Source organism: Hoplias malabaricus, chromosome Y (genome assembly GCF_029633855.1).
Source record: "Hoplias malabaricus isolate fHopMal1 chromosome Y, fHopMal1.hap1, whole genome shotgun sequence".
NCBI lineage: Eukaryota > Metazoa > Chordata > Actinopteri > Characiformes > Erythrinidae > Hoplias > Hoplias malabaricus.
In genome coordinates, this window is record NC_089820.1 from 40666227 (window position 1) to 40685495 (window position 19269).

At 36.9% G+C, this 19269-nt stretch overlaps 1 protein-coding gene across 1 annotated transcript in view; it reads left to right on the forward strand.

Annotated features, from left to right (window-relative positions):
• Positions 1 to 3208: 3208 nt before the first annotated feature.
• LOC136678670 (structural maintenance of chromosomes protein 3) overlaps positions 3209 to 19269 on the forward strand; it is a 34136-nt gene continuing 18075 nt past the window's right edge. Inside the window, exons 1-16 of the mRNA XM_066656757.1 lie at positions 3209 to 3377; positions 8559 to 8634; positions 8950 to 8988; positions 9143 to 9210; positions 10026 to 10097; positions 10517 to 10596; positions 11341 to 11419; positions 11636 to 11753; positions 12355 to 12530; positions 12670 to 12750; positions 14189 to 14353; positions 15219 to 15340; positions 16267 to 16480; positions 16994 to 17097; positions 17605 to 17704; positions 18865 to 19025. Coding sequence (XP_066512854.1) covers positions 3363 to 3377; positions 8559 to 8634; positions 8950 to 8988; positions 9143 to 9210; positions 10026 to 10097; positions 10517 to 10596; positions 11341 to 11419; positions 11636 to 11753; positions 12355 to 12530; positions 12670 to 12750; positions 14189 to 14353; positions 15219 to 15340; positions 16267 to 16480; positions 16994 to 17097; positions 17605 to 17704; positions 18865 to 19025 — 1670 coding nt within the window. The 5' untranslated portion in view covers positions 3209 to 3362. The remainder of the gene's footprint in view (positions 3378 to 8558; positions 8635 to 8949; positions 8989 to 9142; positions 9211 to 10025; positions 10098 to 10516; positions 10597 to 11340; positions 11420 to 11635; positions 11754 to 12354; positions 12531 to 12669; positions 12751 to 14188; positions 14354 to 15218; positions 15341 to 16266; positions 16481 to 16993; positions 17098 to 17604; positions 17705 to 18864; positions 19026 to 19269) is intronic.

The following is a 19269-nucleotide window of genomic DNA, read 5'->3' on the forward strand; positions in this document are numbered from 1 at the left end:
GCATATGCATATCTGTTTTAAAGACCTATCGTTTAAAAATGATTTGAACTAAGAGCTAACATCCCTTTTCAACTTTGAAGTGATTTTTTAAATTTATTTTTAATTTTATATTTTAGATCAAATGAATGATATAAGTATTTTGAATATTTTTATGAAAAAAAACTACAAATAAAATATTAATTAATTCTACTATCTTAATTTAATTATAGATACAAAACTCACATATAACAGGGTGGACATAGCCGTAACAGGATGGACAAATAACAGATAATAAATGATGTGATTAAAATTTGTTTTAAAACTTTATTTATAGATTTATCTCATCACATAAAATTTGCCAATGAGATAGACTTGTAAGAGCTCCTATACTGGTTAAAAAATATATGATAAATTTCAAGAAATGAAAACCGAAAGTCAAAATAGTCCAGTATAAGGCTTTACTTGAACAATGTATTGTGTCTTTACATTTCATCATGAAAAAAGCAGCAATTAAGCACAGCCTATATGATTAAAAAGTATTTAACTTGATCACCTTGTGTATCTAGAAGGTTCCCTTTATGGCTGATAAAAGGGGCACCTAAGACAAAAATCAATGAGGTTTACCCAACACCAAATATTCATGAATGCAGGTCAGAACTGTCTGTGTGTCTCTGTGCGTATATTTTCCGATGTTTTGGCAGAAATGTGAGTAGACTGTGCTTTTACCTTTTAAATACATTTACAAATGTTTAAAGGAATTAGCTACTAGCCCCTGTCTTTCAGGATAAGATTCCGGGCGTTCCCTGTAAAGCTTCTGTCTCTCAGACTTCATTCATTCATTCATTCATTCATTTTCTGTAACCGCTTGTCACAGTGAGTCCCTGAACGGGGTGTGTTCCCACCTTGTGCCTAGTGATTCCAGGTAGAATTGAACCAAATTGTAGGAATGACCCCTAACATGCAATTAGATTTCACATTCAGCAAATCCTAGCCAGTCCAGATATGTGTTTTATCACAGGCACACCTGAAGTAACTGATTAGGTGCAGCATTTGCTCAGAACAACACCTGATTTGCACCTGAGACTAAATTAAAGACTTTGGATAAATTATATAGCAAAGCCAAAATTAAGGCTGAGGGTCTAGATTAAATTAATGTGGACATAGTAAACAAGAAAATAAATATACATTGTAAGTTGGAACCAGATGAATGCTAACATTTTGCTGTTGTAATATTCCAAGTAAGGGTGGGAAATATGAGAATATTTTAAATCAATATTGCAATAATTACAATAACTTAATTTACTTTTTATCTTACTGATACTTTCTATGTTTTACTATAATCCAACTTCCAAGTGCTCTCATCATGGAAAAACATTTTCCTTGCTTTTTTTTATTTTTATTTTTTTTCTAGGTTACTATGGAAACAAGATTTTTAAAAATATAGTTAACACAGCAAGAAAAGGATGGAAAAGTTTTAGGGCAACGGCGTTGAAAAAAAAAGATTCCGAGATTAAAGTCAGAATTCTGAGAATATTCTCTGAATAATTCTGAGAAAAAATCTCAGAATAATTTAATTGAGTAAAAAAGGTCTGTATAATTTCGAGAATATAATCAGAATATGTAGAGAAACACTGTTTGGGTTATTATTATCTATAATATGTAGACAGACAGACTAACATTATTTGTTAAACGCATCCACACGACATGACGACCCCGTCAGTGCAGTAGTGATGGGAATTTCGGCTCTTTTTGGGGAGCCGGCTCTGCTCTTTCGGCTCCTAAATGACCACTTATTTCCACTGGTACAGAACAATATTACCTACATTTTACATGACTATATGGACAAAATATTATTGTTCAATATTAAAAATAATACATTGTAATAACTCATTGATTGCACTCACACATTCAATTGTATAAATATCTGGACTTTTATTTAAACACCTTAATAAAAATCACTTGTAAACTCTGAAGTATAGCCAACCAAAAGGTAGGTATTACAAAATAGCTTATTAAATTAAATAATCATCCAGTTTTGTGGGTAATAAAATAAAGAAAATACTCTGCAAAGTGCAAAACAGCAGCATTCAACGGTAGTGATTAAAACAACCACAATTATCAACAAACATTTAACTGATTTAACATTTTGTTCAACTATTTTTTGGAAGGCAGATTGGCGTTCAGGAAAACCAAGTGTCTCAGCTTGGAGGGGTTGATCCGGCCACCCACCCCTCCCCTCCCCTCCCTGTTTGGTGGTATAACTCTTCGCTGATTGGTACCTTTGCTTGTTGTTCTCTGATTGGTTCAATGACAAGCCTTAGAAAAAATTGCTCGGTCTTAGACGGGAACCGGCTCTCATCGTTCACTTACAAAAGCCGGCTCTTTGAACCGGTTCGTTCGCGACCGACACATCACTACAGTGCAGCCCCTGACTGCGATGCATAAGGCTGTAGTTTATTGTACGAGTCCGAGCCGTAACGCGATGGAGCCTCGTGGGAGCCGGAGTTCCACTCGCTCTGGATCTGTCATTTTCGTGATAATTAATTGTATCATGTGAAACTACATGCCATGGGTTCATGCACCGATTCAGGGGTTAAATACTTATCACACTGTGGTCCTGATGTGGAAGAGAACTGAGTGTTTATTCCTGAAATCTATACCATAGCATGACTTAAGCGACACATTGCATTTCACAGTTACACTATTATACGCAGCGAATTATTCCGAGAATATTCTCAGAATTATTCCGAGAATATTCTCAGAATTGTGACTTTAATCTCGGAATCTTTTTTTTTTTTTACCGCCGTGGCCCTAAAACTGCCCCCCCCCCCATCAAGTGGGGGACTTGATGAAGCAGATAAATGTATAGAAAGGAATAAGCCATATTTGTAGTTTACAGACAAAAAGGTGACACGAGAAATGAACAGCAGAATCTCCAATGAAAAACAGCTCTCACATTGGCGCCCAAAGCTGTCTCCGTGAGGACGACACCAACTCAACGAAATAGGGATGGAGATTAAATATGATAAATTAAATGAAAAGAGCTCAGTACTGCTTTTGATTAAATATCTTACAGTGCATACATATGTTGGGAGGTATTCGTCTTCAAATGAAATAACAGAGTAAGGTTCACTATTTAATCATTTACAACGACCAAATAACAGCAGTCCCCCCTAAACTGTAAAAGTAGGATCGTCGTCAGTACACCGCCATTTTCCCTGTTATTGGTGTTTCGTGAGGAATAAGATTTTTGGTTATTCATGCTACTGTTTCGTTATTGTGAAGTGAATTAGGTTTCTGCTATACCCTTCTTCTCTTTGCAGAAGAGGAGGAGGAGGGTTGGGCTTTGTTTTACAGGGGATTAAAATCTAAAAAAAGAAGAAATGTACATTAAACAGGTGAGTGAATGATATACAGTGAAAGAATGCTGTGCTAAGCTAACGTTCAGCTGAGAAGCAGTTCGCTGGTCTCAGTCATTAATTAAAAAACTCAACTCAGTGGCGCCTTTTCACGTATTTATACAGAATGTTTTCATATACTCGCGTTGCTGCAGTCGGTGTGCGTAACTTATTACTGCTGAGCTAAATTGACTTAAGTTTATTTTCCGTTCCACCTTAAATGTTGCACCTCAAAACGGCGAAGCACTAGCCTGTTTTTAGCTTTATCTACTCACCTTCCTTATGCAGCATTAATTTATGCTTTTACGGAACTCAACTGATTTTGTATGAATTCTATTTTACCTTTATTTATAAAGCTTAAATGAGCGAAGTTAAAGTCTTTTTCCCGAATTTTAATTTCTACCTTAAGAAGGCATAACTGAGGCTGAAGTTAGTGTTGACTATACAGTCGCCAGTTTCTTACTCCAGAGTTTCCTTCCAATTTAAACGGTGCGAAAGCCAGAATCTAACTGCTTGCTCCTACTGCCCCTAAAGACAAACATTACATTTTTTAAAAAAGTTGCTCATTTTCATTCTTAATTTTTGTGTGTGTGAATGCTGTGGCCTCAACTACAGCAGCCGTATATTTTCTTGTCATTTTTTTTATTGTTTATAGAACAGAAATAATTAATATTGCATTACCTCTCTACAAGATTTACAATGACGTTTGAAGACATGTTCCCAAATGATTTATGTATGGATTGGTTCCTCTTTGTTGTGCCATCTGTCAAAACACATGTCTGGGCTTAAACACAAATTCAGCTTGGCTTTAAAATGTATTCAGTGGTTCTGGTCCTGAAGTTCCACTGATCTGAATGTCGTAATGTTCTCCCTGCTTTAAATCTCACAGTTCAACTCAGGAAGGGATTGGTAATAAGTTTGAGTTGCCCCAGCTGTGTTTGAAGCAAGGGAATCTCTAAAATATATAGGGCGGTGGTACTCCAGAATTGGGAACCACTATTGTATTATATCAGTTCTTAACGATCCTGCATTTCTATCTTATGCTTAACATGCACTAACTTTGAAAATGGTTCTTAATAAACAAAACTGACACTTAATTGTAAAGAAAATTAGTTTTGAGTCACAAATTCTGATTTTGCAAAAATTTGGAATTTTGCAAGGTCTCTGTTGCATGAACCAAGACTGAAAGAGAATGCTTAGTACTATGTTCACACAGCAGGTAAAAGTGGCCCAAATCCGATTCCTGGTCAGAGCTGATGATGTTTTTGTGCTGCAGTTCACACTGTCTATATAATAAGACCCATTTTGACATCTGTTTGAACAAATCATGCTCCTAAACTGACCCACATTTCTTCATGCACTGGCCAGAAGGAATTGTCAGTCTGTTTCATACAGAAGTTGGATTGGACTGTTTTTTTTTTTGCTGCAGCGCTGTATCACAAAACCTCCTTTTTTTTTTATAAATGAACTCTATTCATTCATTCATTATCTGTAACCGCTTATCCAGTTCAGGTTTAAATGAACTCTATGTTAAAAAAAAATTAAAGATAGTATATAATATCAAAATGTAAACGGATGTAAGCAAAAATTTACAGGGTCTCTCGCGATTAAAAAAGATCTTGTTTGTTTTACAAAAACAGTTAATACAAATTTCCACAACATTCATTTTCTCATAAATAAGACAAGAACATTGATTAAGAATTTTTTTTGTTTATCATATGAGATAAAAGTCACATGAATTCTGATCTTGCCGTTCAGACAGAGTTGTGTTGCCACAGATCAGATATCGATCCGATAACAAAACCATTTATGAAAGTGGCTCAAATATGATTTCATATTGAATGTGATTTGTGCTGTTCACAGACACACAAATGGCATGTCTGTGTCAAATCTAAAGAAACAGATAGATTTTTTTACCTGTTTTGTGAACATAGCTTATAATTGTGGGGTAACACAGTTCTCTCTGGTTGTTTACATTCAGAAGCTCCACGTCTTTTAAGGTGGAACAATGTGTTTAAGGGGAAAAAAACGACTGTTGTTTGTATGTGGCTGAAGTTTAATTTGTCTAAGTTTTTATTCACTGTTTGAATTACAACAGAATTTCATTTGTACATCAAGTTGTTTTGTTTTGTAGCACATTTCGTAATGCAGTTAGCCATCTCCGGAGTTTGGAGATATTTTCACCTTAAGTAATCAGAAACAGCAAAAAGTCATTATTACAGAGCAGTATTATTGAGCAGGAATAGAGCAATGTCTTCATCTCTGTTTCTCCATTGTCTAAAAGAACTCCTGATGCCTTTACTGTGCAGTGAGCAGAGACAGAAAGCCTAGCACTGGCCCGAGACACTTCATGGGTTTGGTGCACTCAAGCACACAGACCTGAGAGCTAGCAAACTAAGAGGAAACATCCTCAGAATTTCATAAAGTGTATTTGTTTGCTGTTTCAGATTAATTAAAGTCCCTGGGAAGTCCTTTTTAAAATTTAGATTTTTTTTTTATAATTCTAAACTTGGGCATGGTCCAGTATACTAATAACCATGTGTGACTGAAAGTTTTCTGTCACTGGAGAACAGAATGTTTACATTATCATGGCAACACTGCTGTCTCGAAACAGTAGTCACTGGTTTGATTTTCTGGATATTTACTCGGAATTGTGATTGTCATTTTACACGAGATACACAATAAAATGGCACAGGAGAATTGGTATTATACAGCTGTTCATGTACGATCCTAGGGACGTCTTTTGTGTGATTATTTTAACATAATTGTACGAACGGGATACCTTCTAGAGTGTCTCCAAATTGGTGCTTTCCCCTGCTGCTTCTCTGCTGTACTGTCGACTGAGTGTGGCTTTTATCCCCGTTGCTACTTTGCTGTGCACGCTGGCCCAGTGTGTCTGCTGTCTCCACTGCAACTCTGTTATACATGCCGACGAAGTGCTGCCATCTCTGCTGTAATCAGACTTAATCCATTCATGCTCATTCTGTATTGTTTTGTGTTTGTTCTGTTTGTCTTGATGATTGCGAGCAACTTTGAGTTCTTCAGAAGCGATATATAAATATAATTTATTATTATTATAATTATTATTAAGATGATTCAGAAGTTCCGGGAACATATATCTTGCGCTCACTGTTGGTGACAGACTGGTAGGTTTCTGGCGTCTCCAGCAAAATTTAATATACTTAAATACACACCTAGCTCGTTGTTAACTTATCTTACAGTTTTGGTAGTCAGTGTTCCAGTATTGATGTCTTCCTGGGTGAAAATTCAATTAACAACGTGAATGTGCCCTCCAGCACTGGTGTTTCTAAAATGTAGGATGCTTTGTAAATCTTGTTGTGATCTGACCATGATGGCCATCGCAGATGGGTGTCGTCACGTCTATACTTCCTGTATCCATCATTTCAAATTAAAAGCCCTTTGCAAAGTTTTCATATGTCTGAAGCGAAGCAGTAATTCTGCTGGACTGAGCAGAACTGTTTTTTATTTGATGTGACTGAGTATTAAGCTACTTTAGCCCTTCAAAATGGTATTGGTATTATAAAATGTTCTTTTTTATTACTGCAGTGTTTAACTAGGTGGAATTTATATGAGCTCTTTGCGAAGATACATTTTGTTTACTTTGTTATTAAAAAAAAAAAATTAAGCAGCAGCATGGGTGGGAGATATGCAGTGTCATGCGAATACACTGGGCAGATTTTAATAGCTATAATCTACTTGAAGTGTGTACTATGTAACAGTATTATCTAGGAAAATGTAAGTGCTAAATTGGGACACTCTTAATTAATATACTCAGATTGAGTCTCAGATCGGGGGCAAAAAAACTTGATTGGGACATCACTATTATAAGCAAGTTATATTTCAGCCATATGCAAAGAACGGTTATTTTATTCCACCACTTATCCGGGTCGCGGGGGAAGCAGTCGGAGCAAAGAAACCCAGACCTCCCTCTCCCCAGCCACCGACTCTAGCTCCTCCGGGGGTATACCGAGGCGTTCCCAGGCCAGTCGAGACATATAGTCTCTCCAGCGTGTTCTTGGTCTGCCCCGGGGCCTCCTCCCTGTTGGACATGCCTGGAACACCTCTCCAGGAAGGCGTCCAGGAGGCATCCGAACCAGATGCCCGAACCACCTCAACTGGCTCCTCTCGACGTGGAGGAGCAGCGGCTCTCCCGGATGTCCGAGCTCCTAACCCTGTCTCTAAGGGAGAGTCCAGACATCCTGCGGAGAAAACTCATTTCAGCCGCTTGTACCCGCGATCTCGTTCTTTCGGTCACTACCCAAAGCTTGTGACCATAGGTGAGGGTTGGGACGTAGATTGAACGGTAAATCGAGAGCTTTGCTTTTCTGCTCAGCTCTCTCTTCACCACAACGGACCGGTACAGAGCCCGCATTACTGCTGACGCTGCATCGATCCGCCTGTCAATCTCACGCTCCATCTTTCCCTCACTCGTGAACAAGACCCCGAGGTATTTAAACTCCTCCACTTGAGGCAGGATCTCACTTCCAACCTGGAGAGAGCACTCCACCCTTTTCCGGCTGAGTACCATGGACTCGGACTTGGAGGTGGTGATCCTCATCCCTACCGCTTCACACTCGGCTGCAAACTCAAACATACCATTCCACCTTAAAATACATGGCGCTTCTGAACAAACCAGAGAGAACAGTGTTTTCCCACAATTGTAATTGTTTTCGTTTATGTATGGTATTAATTCAGATTCTTCCCTCTGATTGTGATTGGTAAACAACACATGGCCTCCGTTTTTGTGCTTGGATGTGTTTAGTCAGTCTTCTTCTGGTCGTTAATTAAACCCATAATAACCCATCCAAAGCTTTATTAGGAGCTTAGATTCAACCTTACATCTTTTTTTATTCATTCAATAAGCCTGTCTCCATTTCAACATTTCAACTTGTCCCACTGCTGCCTGTGTTTGTTTTAGGTTTATGACGCAAAAAACCATAGCCATCTGAATTTGCCCTTTTGCGACTGTCTTTGGAACACTGATTGACTGCTGACTTTGAACACGATCTAGTATATATTATTCATAAAGTTAACACGTTTACCAGTTTAAAAATTAGATTTTTTGATTTTGACAGGAGGGAGGGGCCTTAAAGAATACTTTATTGGTTCATTCAATTCTGTATGGATTGGAATATGTAAACTTACCATCTATCTCACCAGGTCATCATCCAGGGCTTCCGCAGCTACAGGGACCAAACTGTGGTGGACCCTTTTAGCTCGAAACATAATGTTATTGGTAAGTTTTATTACGTTTTTCTTAGTACTTCAGTGGACAGGGGAGTTGAACTATTTTAACTGACAAATAAAATTACATTGAGAAATCTATTTTTTGATCACAGGTGTCATTAGTAGTGAATTTCTTTGAAATTGTATGCTAAATTATCTTATATCTTATAAAGTGTTTGCTTTAATTGGATTCATTCATGGTTATTGAAGAGTGGAAATATTCATGGTTATGTAGTTTTGAAAGTGTCCAAAAAAAAAAAAAAAGATTGAAAAACAGTGCATATCTTTTCCTTTTCTCAACTTGCACTCTGATACATTTCTGCAGTTGGAAGAAATGGATCTGGAAAGAGTAACTTCTTTTATGGTATGTACAGCAATTGTTCATGAATAAATTGTGAAAAATTGATGATTGCCATTCATATAGTGTAGTGTGTATATATATATATATATATATATATATATATATATATATATATATATATATATATATATAAAATATTTGTTTGGTCTTTTTGCAGCCATTCAGTTTGTGCTGAGTGATGAGTTCAGTCACTTGCGTCCAGAGCAGCGCCTGGCCCTACTCCATGTGAGTAAACCTGAGTGGTAAAAATCATATAATTTAGGTAATTAGATGTTACTACGTTTTTTCAAAAGATGACTGTTGTAATTGTATCCTGGAGCAAAGCCCTTATAGGGCCCATATCATGGAAAACCAAAAGCTCCTTTTTATTACAAGACCATGACCATATCTTGTAAAAATTAGACAAAAATTAAGCAGCAAAAACATAGTCACATTCACAAAATAAAACACACAATACTGCAACTCGTGTAGCAAGTTTTCCATAATAAAACTGCAGTAACACAATACGATCAAGGGTATTTTGTATTTATCAGTTTTTAAAAGTAATTGACACTGTATATGCAAAGTCTTTTGTTTTCTAAGTAATTAGTAATTTATTTGTTTTAATGAGAATAATGACAAAAGGTTAATATTACTTAATAGTTACATTGTATATTCCTTATCATAAAATTATTAAAAATGTTATTAAAACTTCTGAACCTACTTTACAATTTATTAGTTATGTAACACTACGTAATAGACTTTGGAAATGGTCAAGTAAAAATTAATTCAAAGTATAAACATAAGTAACAGAAAAACTATAACAATGTCAAATATAGTAAAAAAAAAAAGTGGAATAGCACTTTATTACAGTCACGTTTTTTTTAATGTGTTTTGCACTGTAACATTCTACTGGAACCGCACATGTGGTGCTTCCCACCAGCTAAACATGGAGGCAGACTCATCACTTTCTGTCCTCAACACAGCAGAGACTGTTTGTTTGTTCTGGTCTATATTTAAATAGTGAGATTTGACGTAATGGTTCTTTGTTGTATCTGCAGGAAGGCACTGGTCCCAGAGTCATTTCGGCTTTTGTGGAAATTATATTTGACAACTCTGACAACAGGCTGCCGGTAAAACCCCTTACTAAAAATGTTTGTTGTGTAAAGTGTAGTGTGATGTATTTTGAGGTTCCAGTTGTTTTCTTATGACACTCATGTTATTGTGGGTCTTACATCTTTGCAAAATTGAAAATGTTGTGATGCCCAGTTTCTGGTAGGTTTATCAGCTTATTAATTATAGTTATTATAGTTATTAATTATAGTTATTAATGCTGCTGAAAAACAGGTTAAACGCAACAGATACCTTTTGCGTTTTCACTTGTTGTGAAATGAGTTTTCATAATATGAATGTACTGCAAAACTATGTATATATATATATGTCAGTATTTGGGTTTGCATATAATTGCAAATAAATTGCAGTAAATTTTGAAATATTGTATTTTCAAAAATTTGTCATGTATAAATTATGTACTTTCTTTGCCTCTGCTCAGATTGACAAAGAGGAGGTATCACTGCGACGTGTAATTGGAGCAAAAAAGGACCAGTACTTTCTTGACAAGAAAATGGTGACGTAAGTGTGTATATATTTGTTCTTATTATTATCTGACATTTTAAAATAATTGTAGACGGGTTGGACGGTATATTGGTTATACTGTATTTAAAATATATCTATTTAAAATATATGTATTTAAAAACATATACATCAAAATGATGGCAGTATTTATGACGTGCGTGTCAAATTTATTTTCGGTGTCTTTTAAGCACAAAGCCATAATGTTAATTAATGTACATTTAAAAGGGCCACAGGGAGGGGGGGTGCCCAGTAGCCCACCACCGATGTGAGTTTAGTACTGAATTTGGGATAATAGAGAGAGGAATTAAGTTTTGTTCTCTGTGTGATTTGAACTCAGTTTGCTGGAAAACCAAATGCTGTGGTGTGCTAACCACAAATGTCTATTAGCTGGCCAGCTATGCTTCTAAACAGTGTAGAGCCTGTCTTATTTCACTTATATTCTAACTTTTTTGTTCCCCCAGCACCCGTCGCTAAAGTTTTTCTTTTTTAATTGTCAACACTTGTGTTGGTGCGCACAGTTGGGCTGGGCTGAGCTGAACCGCCCAGTGCCAAAAACCCATTCAACTCACACTTATAGAAATGAGGCTCACGTAACCCCTCCAACCCACCCCACAATATTACAGAATACCATGTTCATATTTTGAGATGGTATGACATTATGAAAAATGTGGATACCGCCCATTCCTAATTGTAGGTGTTATTAGGATTTGGAGCTTTAATTGTGGAATCTTTGTGTTTCAGTAAAAATGATGTGATGAACTTGCTGGAGAGTGCGGGTTTTTCTCGTAGTAACCCGTACTACATCGTCAAGCAGGGAAAGGTAAAGGAATGCCTTGGAAGAATCTGTCCTTTACTATTTATTCTACCGTAGTGAACATTTTATAACTAGACTCTTTCTAGTTAATAATTTGTTAGCTAATATTTTTCACTTTTGTACCTTATTTCTTTTTATTTTGTCATAGTAAGTATTCCTCCTTACAGTCTCTTATCTTGCCTGTTATATTTATCATTGGTTATTATGTGTTGCTGTTTTCAGATCAACCAGATGGCCACAGCTCCTGACTCACAGCGTCTGAAGCTTCTGAGGGAGGTGGCAGGAACCAGAGTGTATGACGAGCGTAAGGAAGAGAGTATCTCCCTGATGAAAGAAACAGGTCATTATTACAAACAACACATAGACTTGTTCTTAATTTAATTCATGACCTAAATTCAAAACAATAGCTAGGATTTTGTTGTTTGTTTGTTTATTTTTTTTCTGTAACATTGTTGTTGTACACAAGTGTATGACAGTGAATATAGCTGCAATTTTTCAACAGTATGAGAATCAACAGACATGAACATGAAAATGTTAGATATTTACCACTGAATCTGAATTCTAGTATATTTTCTAAATTTGTATTATTTTTAATATCTGCTCCTTGATTAAAACCCTGTAATATAGCTGTGGTTCTTTAACCATTTTTTATACATTTGTAGCCCAGAATTAGAGATTTAACTAGGAAGTAACCTGTCTGCAAACTATAACATTCATTTAGTATTCTATCAGAAGATTTATACATTTTTGTAATAGAAGTTTATATTTTATTGAATGCTTCGGCTTTCTAATAATGGATTTTAGTGAATATTGAACGGCAGTAATATTCATCCACAGTGATTTACATTTTATTTAGAGATGGGAAGCATATTGCTAATATATGTAATAATAATAATTATGTAGTTAATATTCCTGTGTTTGTTTGGTTTGTATTTTTGCAGAGGGAAAGAGAGAGAAGATTAATGAACTGTTGAAGTACATAGAGGAGCGACTGCACACACTGGAAGATGAGAAAGAGGAGCTTGCGCAGTACCAGAAATGGGACAAAATGAGGAGAGCATTGGAGTACACCATCTATAACCAGGAGCTCAATGAGACCCGTGCCAAACTTGATGAAGTAAACATGCGCACACACCCTTAACCACTTTCTTGAGTGTATTTGTTCCTGCCACCCCTCTCACACCAAGTAAATGCTATAAATGTCCAATTATATTATGTGCACCAAAATATATTAATTACGGAATTGTATTCTCTAGCTGTCCTCTAAAAGGGAGACGTGTGGTGACAAATCCAGGCAGTTACGTGACGCTCAACAAGACGCAAGAGACAAAGTGGAGGTAAATATCTTTAGTTAAAAAAAAAAAAAACACTTGAAATACTTAGTGTTAGCAGTTAATATTGACAAACAGAATCTCATATATTAAAGTGAGATGGCACCTACTCACATTAGCATGCTTGAAGATTTTATGTTTTTGATTAGTAGTTTCAGGTTTGTAAAATTGAAATCAAGTCTATTTGATCTCTGTTGGAAATTAGATATATTAACAAACTGGAGAGAACTTTTCAGATGTTTGCAATAAACCAATTAAAATAATAATAATTTAAATAGCACAACTAATATAACAAGTGGTTAACAAGTTATAACAAGATCTCCCAATTTAACACAAAATGCCACTAAAATTAATGCTCAGAATTATTCAACCCTCTGAATAGAATCCCTCATAAGAGCACCCATTTGAAAATCGATTGTTGTCTGAAGCAATGCTGATGCAACTTATCGGGGTTTGCTTGAGATAAAATGCATCAAATACCTGGACTGGCAAAAGGTTTGTTGACTGTGACGTTTGTTTGGCTGTTAGAAATAAGGCAAGCTGCGTACAAAAGACTGGAGGTCTCCATGCCTAAACCCTAAGACATACACCTCTACTGTCACAAAAGACACACACAAAGCGCAAGAGAACTCCACTCCACTGCTCCACTACAAACCATCTAAATAAGCCATGGAAATTTAAAATTCTGTTCAGTGGAGCAATAAAACAAAACTGGAACAGGTTATGCCTGTGGATCAATGGTGTCTCTGTTGGAGGAAGAAAGAAGCATAAGCTGAATAGAACACCCTGCATACAGTGAGGCATGCCAGTGGCTTCATGATGTTCTTTGGTTGCTATGCTTCCTCTGTCAGTGGAAACCTGCAGTGTGTGTTGAGAGCAAGATGCATTCAATCAAGTATCAGAAAATCATAGGGCAAAACATGTTGCCTTTTGTGAGGAAGCTGAAGCTTGGGTGTCTTTGGACCTTCCAACAGGACAACAGGGCAAGTCTAGCAAGGCTTGGTTTCAGAAGTAGCCCTGCAAGTTTCTGGAGTGGCCATCACATTCACCTGATTTGAAGCCCATATAAACTTTTAGGTGGTATTTGTTTCAGCCTGCCATCCCAAGAATGGTAGTGAACAGGAAACCATTGCCCATGCCCAGCTTATAACAAAAAAATTGATGCTCTACTAAATGCTAAAGATGCTTTCATGAAGGGGCTGAATAATTCTGACTGAGTAATAATTAAAAATTGGTTTTGATTTGTATTTTGAGAATAGATTTATTTAGTTGTGTTGAGATATTTAGATATTTAAGTTGTTCTTGTTGATTTGTTTATTGCAAAGAGCTGAAAGTTTTTACATTTTGCTAATAAACCTAATTTGCTGTGTGGGTTGAATAATTTTGATTGCCAGTTTGAATGTGTTATGCAACCTCACTCTTTCTCCTTCTCCTCTCTCTGTAGGAGACGGAACGTGTGGTGCGGGAACTGAAAGCTCGTATATCTGCGATGAAGGAGGAGAAGGAACAGCTAAGTGCTGAGCGGCAGGAGCAAATCAAACAGAGAACTAAACTGGAGCTCAAAGCCAAAGACCTGCAGGATGAACTGGCAGGAAACAGTGAACAGAGGGTCAGCACACAAAAATGAAAATACTCATAGTGCACATAAAAATGGAAATGATCATTTCATATTTCTTAGATTTATTAAAGGCTGAATGATATTTTCTGCCCTTATGAATGCATAGACATTATGAAATTGGTAGAAATTGGTGCTTATTAATTTTAACCCTATTTCTAGAAAAATCTGAACGATGTGTAAATAAAAGCAAAATGCAGTGATGTGCAAATGTGAAACATGTGCAAAGACAGTATTTCAAATGTTGAAACTGAGAATGGTTATAAATTGGATTGCCTTTTTTTTACACTTTGAGGGTTTTTTGTGCATATTGCAAGTGCATTTTTTTCACATCAACATATGTTTTTTTTATATGTATTTTTTAATGTTATTTTAGTTTTTTAATGAAGCTGTTAAAATAAGCTCTGAATCTATGGGGTGCATTGGCAGGAATGAGTGAACAGAGGGTCTGCAGTGTCCAAGCTTGCGTCACAAACTATAAACACACACATACATTGCACTGCACCGGGCTAGGTTCCATACACATAGACGCACACATGCACACATCGTTTAACATTATGTGTGAAATAACATACACTGGTCAGCTTTCCTTTATTCCACTCCACTGGGGGCAGCGTTGGGTTGATGAAGTGCGTCATTTTCACTTTTTTCTGCTGAAAGTGATTCCAGTCTGGCTAATAGCGAGATTGTCACTCCACTCATGCCACTTAAACCGTTATTTTGTCTGTAATCAGCACTTGAATGTGCATTTGATCTACTTTATTCTTTTCATAATAGTACCAATTTGAATGATTTTGAAAGAGTGAATAAAGTGTAGTAAGCACTTCTGGCTCTATTATTCTTTTCCACTTTCTATCAGAAACGACTGCTGAAAGAGAGGCAGAAATTGTTGGAGAAGATCGAGGAGAAGCAGAAGGAGCTGCAGGAGACTGAACCCAAATTCAACACAGTGAAGGAGAAGGAGGAAAGAGGCATCGCCAGGTGAAGCCCAGTTTCCCTTTTACTAGCATACTTTAGAAGATGTCCAGAGATATGTGCATGCCAAGTTGGCCAAACACTGTCTAGAGTTAGTGCATACCACTTGTAATTCAGCAGTTTAAATTGTGCCCGTTGTGGAGGTGTGTTTTCAGTGAACACACAGCTTGTATAGAAAAGCAAAATCGGATGCTCTGGAGCAGCTAGACATGAGCCCATGCCTTGTTTAGTCTCAAGTGTCTGGTAGAGGGATATAAAGGCACCCTTGCAGTGGGGCTGTGGTTCTTCATTCTGTATAATTAATTATATCCATATTTGGGCATACACTCATTCACACACTTACTTACACCAGGACAATTTAGAGTAGCTAGTTCACCCAGGAGTAAACCCATACAGACACAGGAAAACATGGAAACTCCAACTAGATAGGACTTAAATCCAATATAGCTGGGAGGCGATCTTGCTAATCACAAAGCCTCTGTACCACCCAGTTGTGCTTCATCCATTTAGGATGAGTTGAAGTGAACGTCTGTCAAAGATTAGTCATCCTACATCTGTTCATGATTTCATTCATGTAGTCAAGTCTGAATGCTATCCAATCCAATATTTCAACATCTAGTGTACAGCATTCCCAAAAGAGTACAGGCTGTACTAAAAAAGGAAAAAACTACCTATAGGCATATCAAAATGAGTAGGTGTTCTCAGTTTCTTGGCCATGAAGTGTATGTCTTATTTACCATTGTTGGGTCAAGTAACATCAGTTATAAAATCTCTATGCTAATAAAATTAACACACACATTTTATCTGCTTACAAAATGTAGTTATGAGAACGCATTTAGCATGATGCAGTTAAATCAGTTAACTTTTTCCAATTGTCTTATTATCATTAATGCTCTCTTATCTGGATATCTTTGTTCTCTGCTTGCTTTCAGGTTGGCCCAGGCCACTCAAGAGCGCACAGACCTGTACGCCAAGCAGGGCAGAGGCAGCCAGTTCACCTCCAAAGAGGAGAGGGATAAGTGGATCAAGAAAGAGCTGAAGTCTCTCGACCAAGCCATCAATGACAAGAAACGGCAGATTGCTGCCATTCACAAAGACCTGGAAGACACAGAGGCCAACAAGGAGAGGAACCTTGAGCAGTATAACGTAAGATTCAGGACATATCCTGAAACGCATCCCATAAAATTGAAAGAAATTTCTTCACCTGTGTCTATTGTCTTTGTAATTATGAATGGACCTTTCACTCAACAGTCCAAGTTGATAGTGGAAACAAGAACCTGAACATATGATAGACATGTAAAAAACAAAGTTTTGCTTCGTAAAGCCATCTAAAAGACACCATAGCAAAGGAAAATAGTTATCCACCATTTAGTGAAACCTCCTTAGGATTTAAAAGACTGGCTCATACTAGTTGTTTCTTTTGTACTTGTTCATTTGCATCTGGGCATCATACATGTGTTCTTTAAAAATTATTGATAATATATTGTAAATCTGTCATATTGACCATTACATGCATTACTTGCCAGTGTGAGGATACGGAATTTTTATTATTATATATAGAATAATTATTAACTTGAAAATGTATTCTCTCAGACACAGGGTTTGATTAGTAAATTATGACATTAACATAATTCACTTTTTTGTTTTACTTTGGTGTAGAAACTGGACCAAGACCTGAACGAAGTGAAAACACGTGTGGAGGAGTTGGATAAAAAATACTATGAGGTGAAGAACAGGAAGGATGAGCTGCAGAGTGAGAGAAAGTGAGTTAGGCATCCCACTTTACCCATAATCCTCCCCCTTTCACCTCATGACTAACACAGCCAGAGGCTGCCAATGCTGTGTGAGTAAAATGCCCAGCTGTAACCAACATCAGGGCCAGCCTTCGTATTCCACATATTGATCTACTTTCTAAGAGCATCAGGCGGTTATGACTCACGCAAACAGAAATACTGTGTAGGAGATCCACTTGTTTCTGATTCCAGTATCCTCTGTCTCTCTCTCACACATTCTCCCCATCTCTCTCAATCTCTCTTGCTCATTCTTGCTGTTATTCACTCGTTCACATATGCCTTACATCCCTAGGCCTCACACTCTTCTGTTGATAGTTATTTTTATGTCTCAAACCATGGACTCCCTCCATATGCTAAGGCTTTACTGTGCAGTATAGCATGAAGTCCCATGTGGAGCTAGAGCTTGTCTGGATTAATGCCCAGGCATGTTGTCTCTAAGCTGTGCTGATGGGTGTGTCTCTGCCTTCTCACTTGCAGCTACCTGTGGAGAGAAGAGAATGCAGAGCAGCAGGCCCTGGCTGCCAAGAGAGAAGATCTGGAGAAGAAACAACAGCTACTGCGTGCTGCCACCGGAAAGGTCAGGCGCACACTTGTTTGCCACCTGTATGACCAATTATTATTGTTTTTTTTTTTTTTTATAGTTTATTCCCTCAAGTGTTGTAATTCTCAGATTTGGGGAGCCACAGGGATGCTCAGTTTAACCTCATGTTTAACAAGGCTACACGAACAGGCAAAGAAGCGTAGGGAGTTGCAATTGCAAGTGCAGTTGTATGGATACATAATGCAGTTGTGATGTCCCTTTCAATACTTGAAGACTTGATGTATTTTTGATACATGTATTTTCTATCATAGCATTATATGTATGTTTCAGTTAATCCAAGTGGTCTCAGAAATGTTTAGTCTGTGACACAAAGTCTTAGGAATTTCTGTTTCAGGGTTTTGTTGATATTGGTTTTCAAACAACCAACAAGTAGTGAACCTCAGAAAATTTGGGACATTTTGTAAAATGCAGTGGGGAAAAAAACAGAATCTGTGATGTGTTCATTCTCTTGAAGATTTTGTTAACTGAAAAGTCACAAATAAGGTTTTCAGTGTTTTCATGCAGCAACTGAATTTTATTTTGTAAATACAAACAAATGTAGAATTTGATGCCTACAGCAAACCAAAGAGGTTGTGACAAGCAAAATCAGTGTGGCAAGTTTATATAATATTTAAAATACCTTTGAATCTTTGCTATTGGCGATAGGTGCAAAATTTTATTTTGTGGGTTGCATGGGTGACTGTTTTGAAGAAGTTCCATTGAATATATGAAAAGTTCCACTGGTGTAGAGTTGGACATTGTGGACAAAATTTTGGTTTTGTCAGTTAAATAAACCTTCAAAATAATTAACAAATAACAGATTATTCTTTTATAGCATTTTACAGAGTCTTAACTTATCTGTAATTCAGGACTTGGTGGCTTTGGGGTTCTGATTTCCTTTTCGCTGTACTGTCTGCTACTGCATGACACATGCGTTTTCATAAATAATTTTAATTTAAATAGCTAAAATGTAATTTTGAATAAAAGTTTTAAGGGAATTGGTCATGCAAATCAACATCATCTTACTTGCTATGAGTCAGAGTACAATCATAGGCTGGTGTCCAGTGCCACAGAGTGTGAGACAAAGTACTCCACAAATAGAAATAGAGCACTGTTGGAGTTTTAAAATATTTAGATGTGTTTGTTTTTGCTCATAGGCCATTCTGAATGGCATCGACAGCATTAATAAAGTGTTGGAGCACTTCCGCCGGAAAGGCATCAACCAGCATGTCATTAATGGCTACCATGGCATTGTCATGAACAACTTTGAGTGTGAACCTGCCTTCTACACCTGTGTGGAGGTGACTGCTGGTACCAGGTGAGATTTAAAAAGAAGTTTTGAAGCAGATCTTAGTGTAACAAAAAACAAAAACTTTTAAATACAAATTTAAATTTTAAATACGTATAAATAATGTTAACATTATTCAACATATCACTTTTCTCTTATGGCTGACATGCTCTCAATATCAGCATCTGTTTTCATGGATGCAGCACAAACAAGATTTAATTTCAATTAATTCCCCACAGAAATATTAATCTGTTGTCGTGATGACAGTAATGTT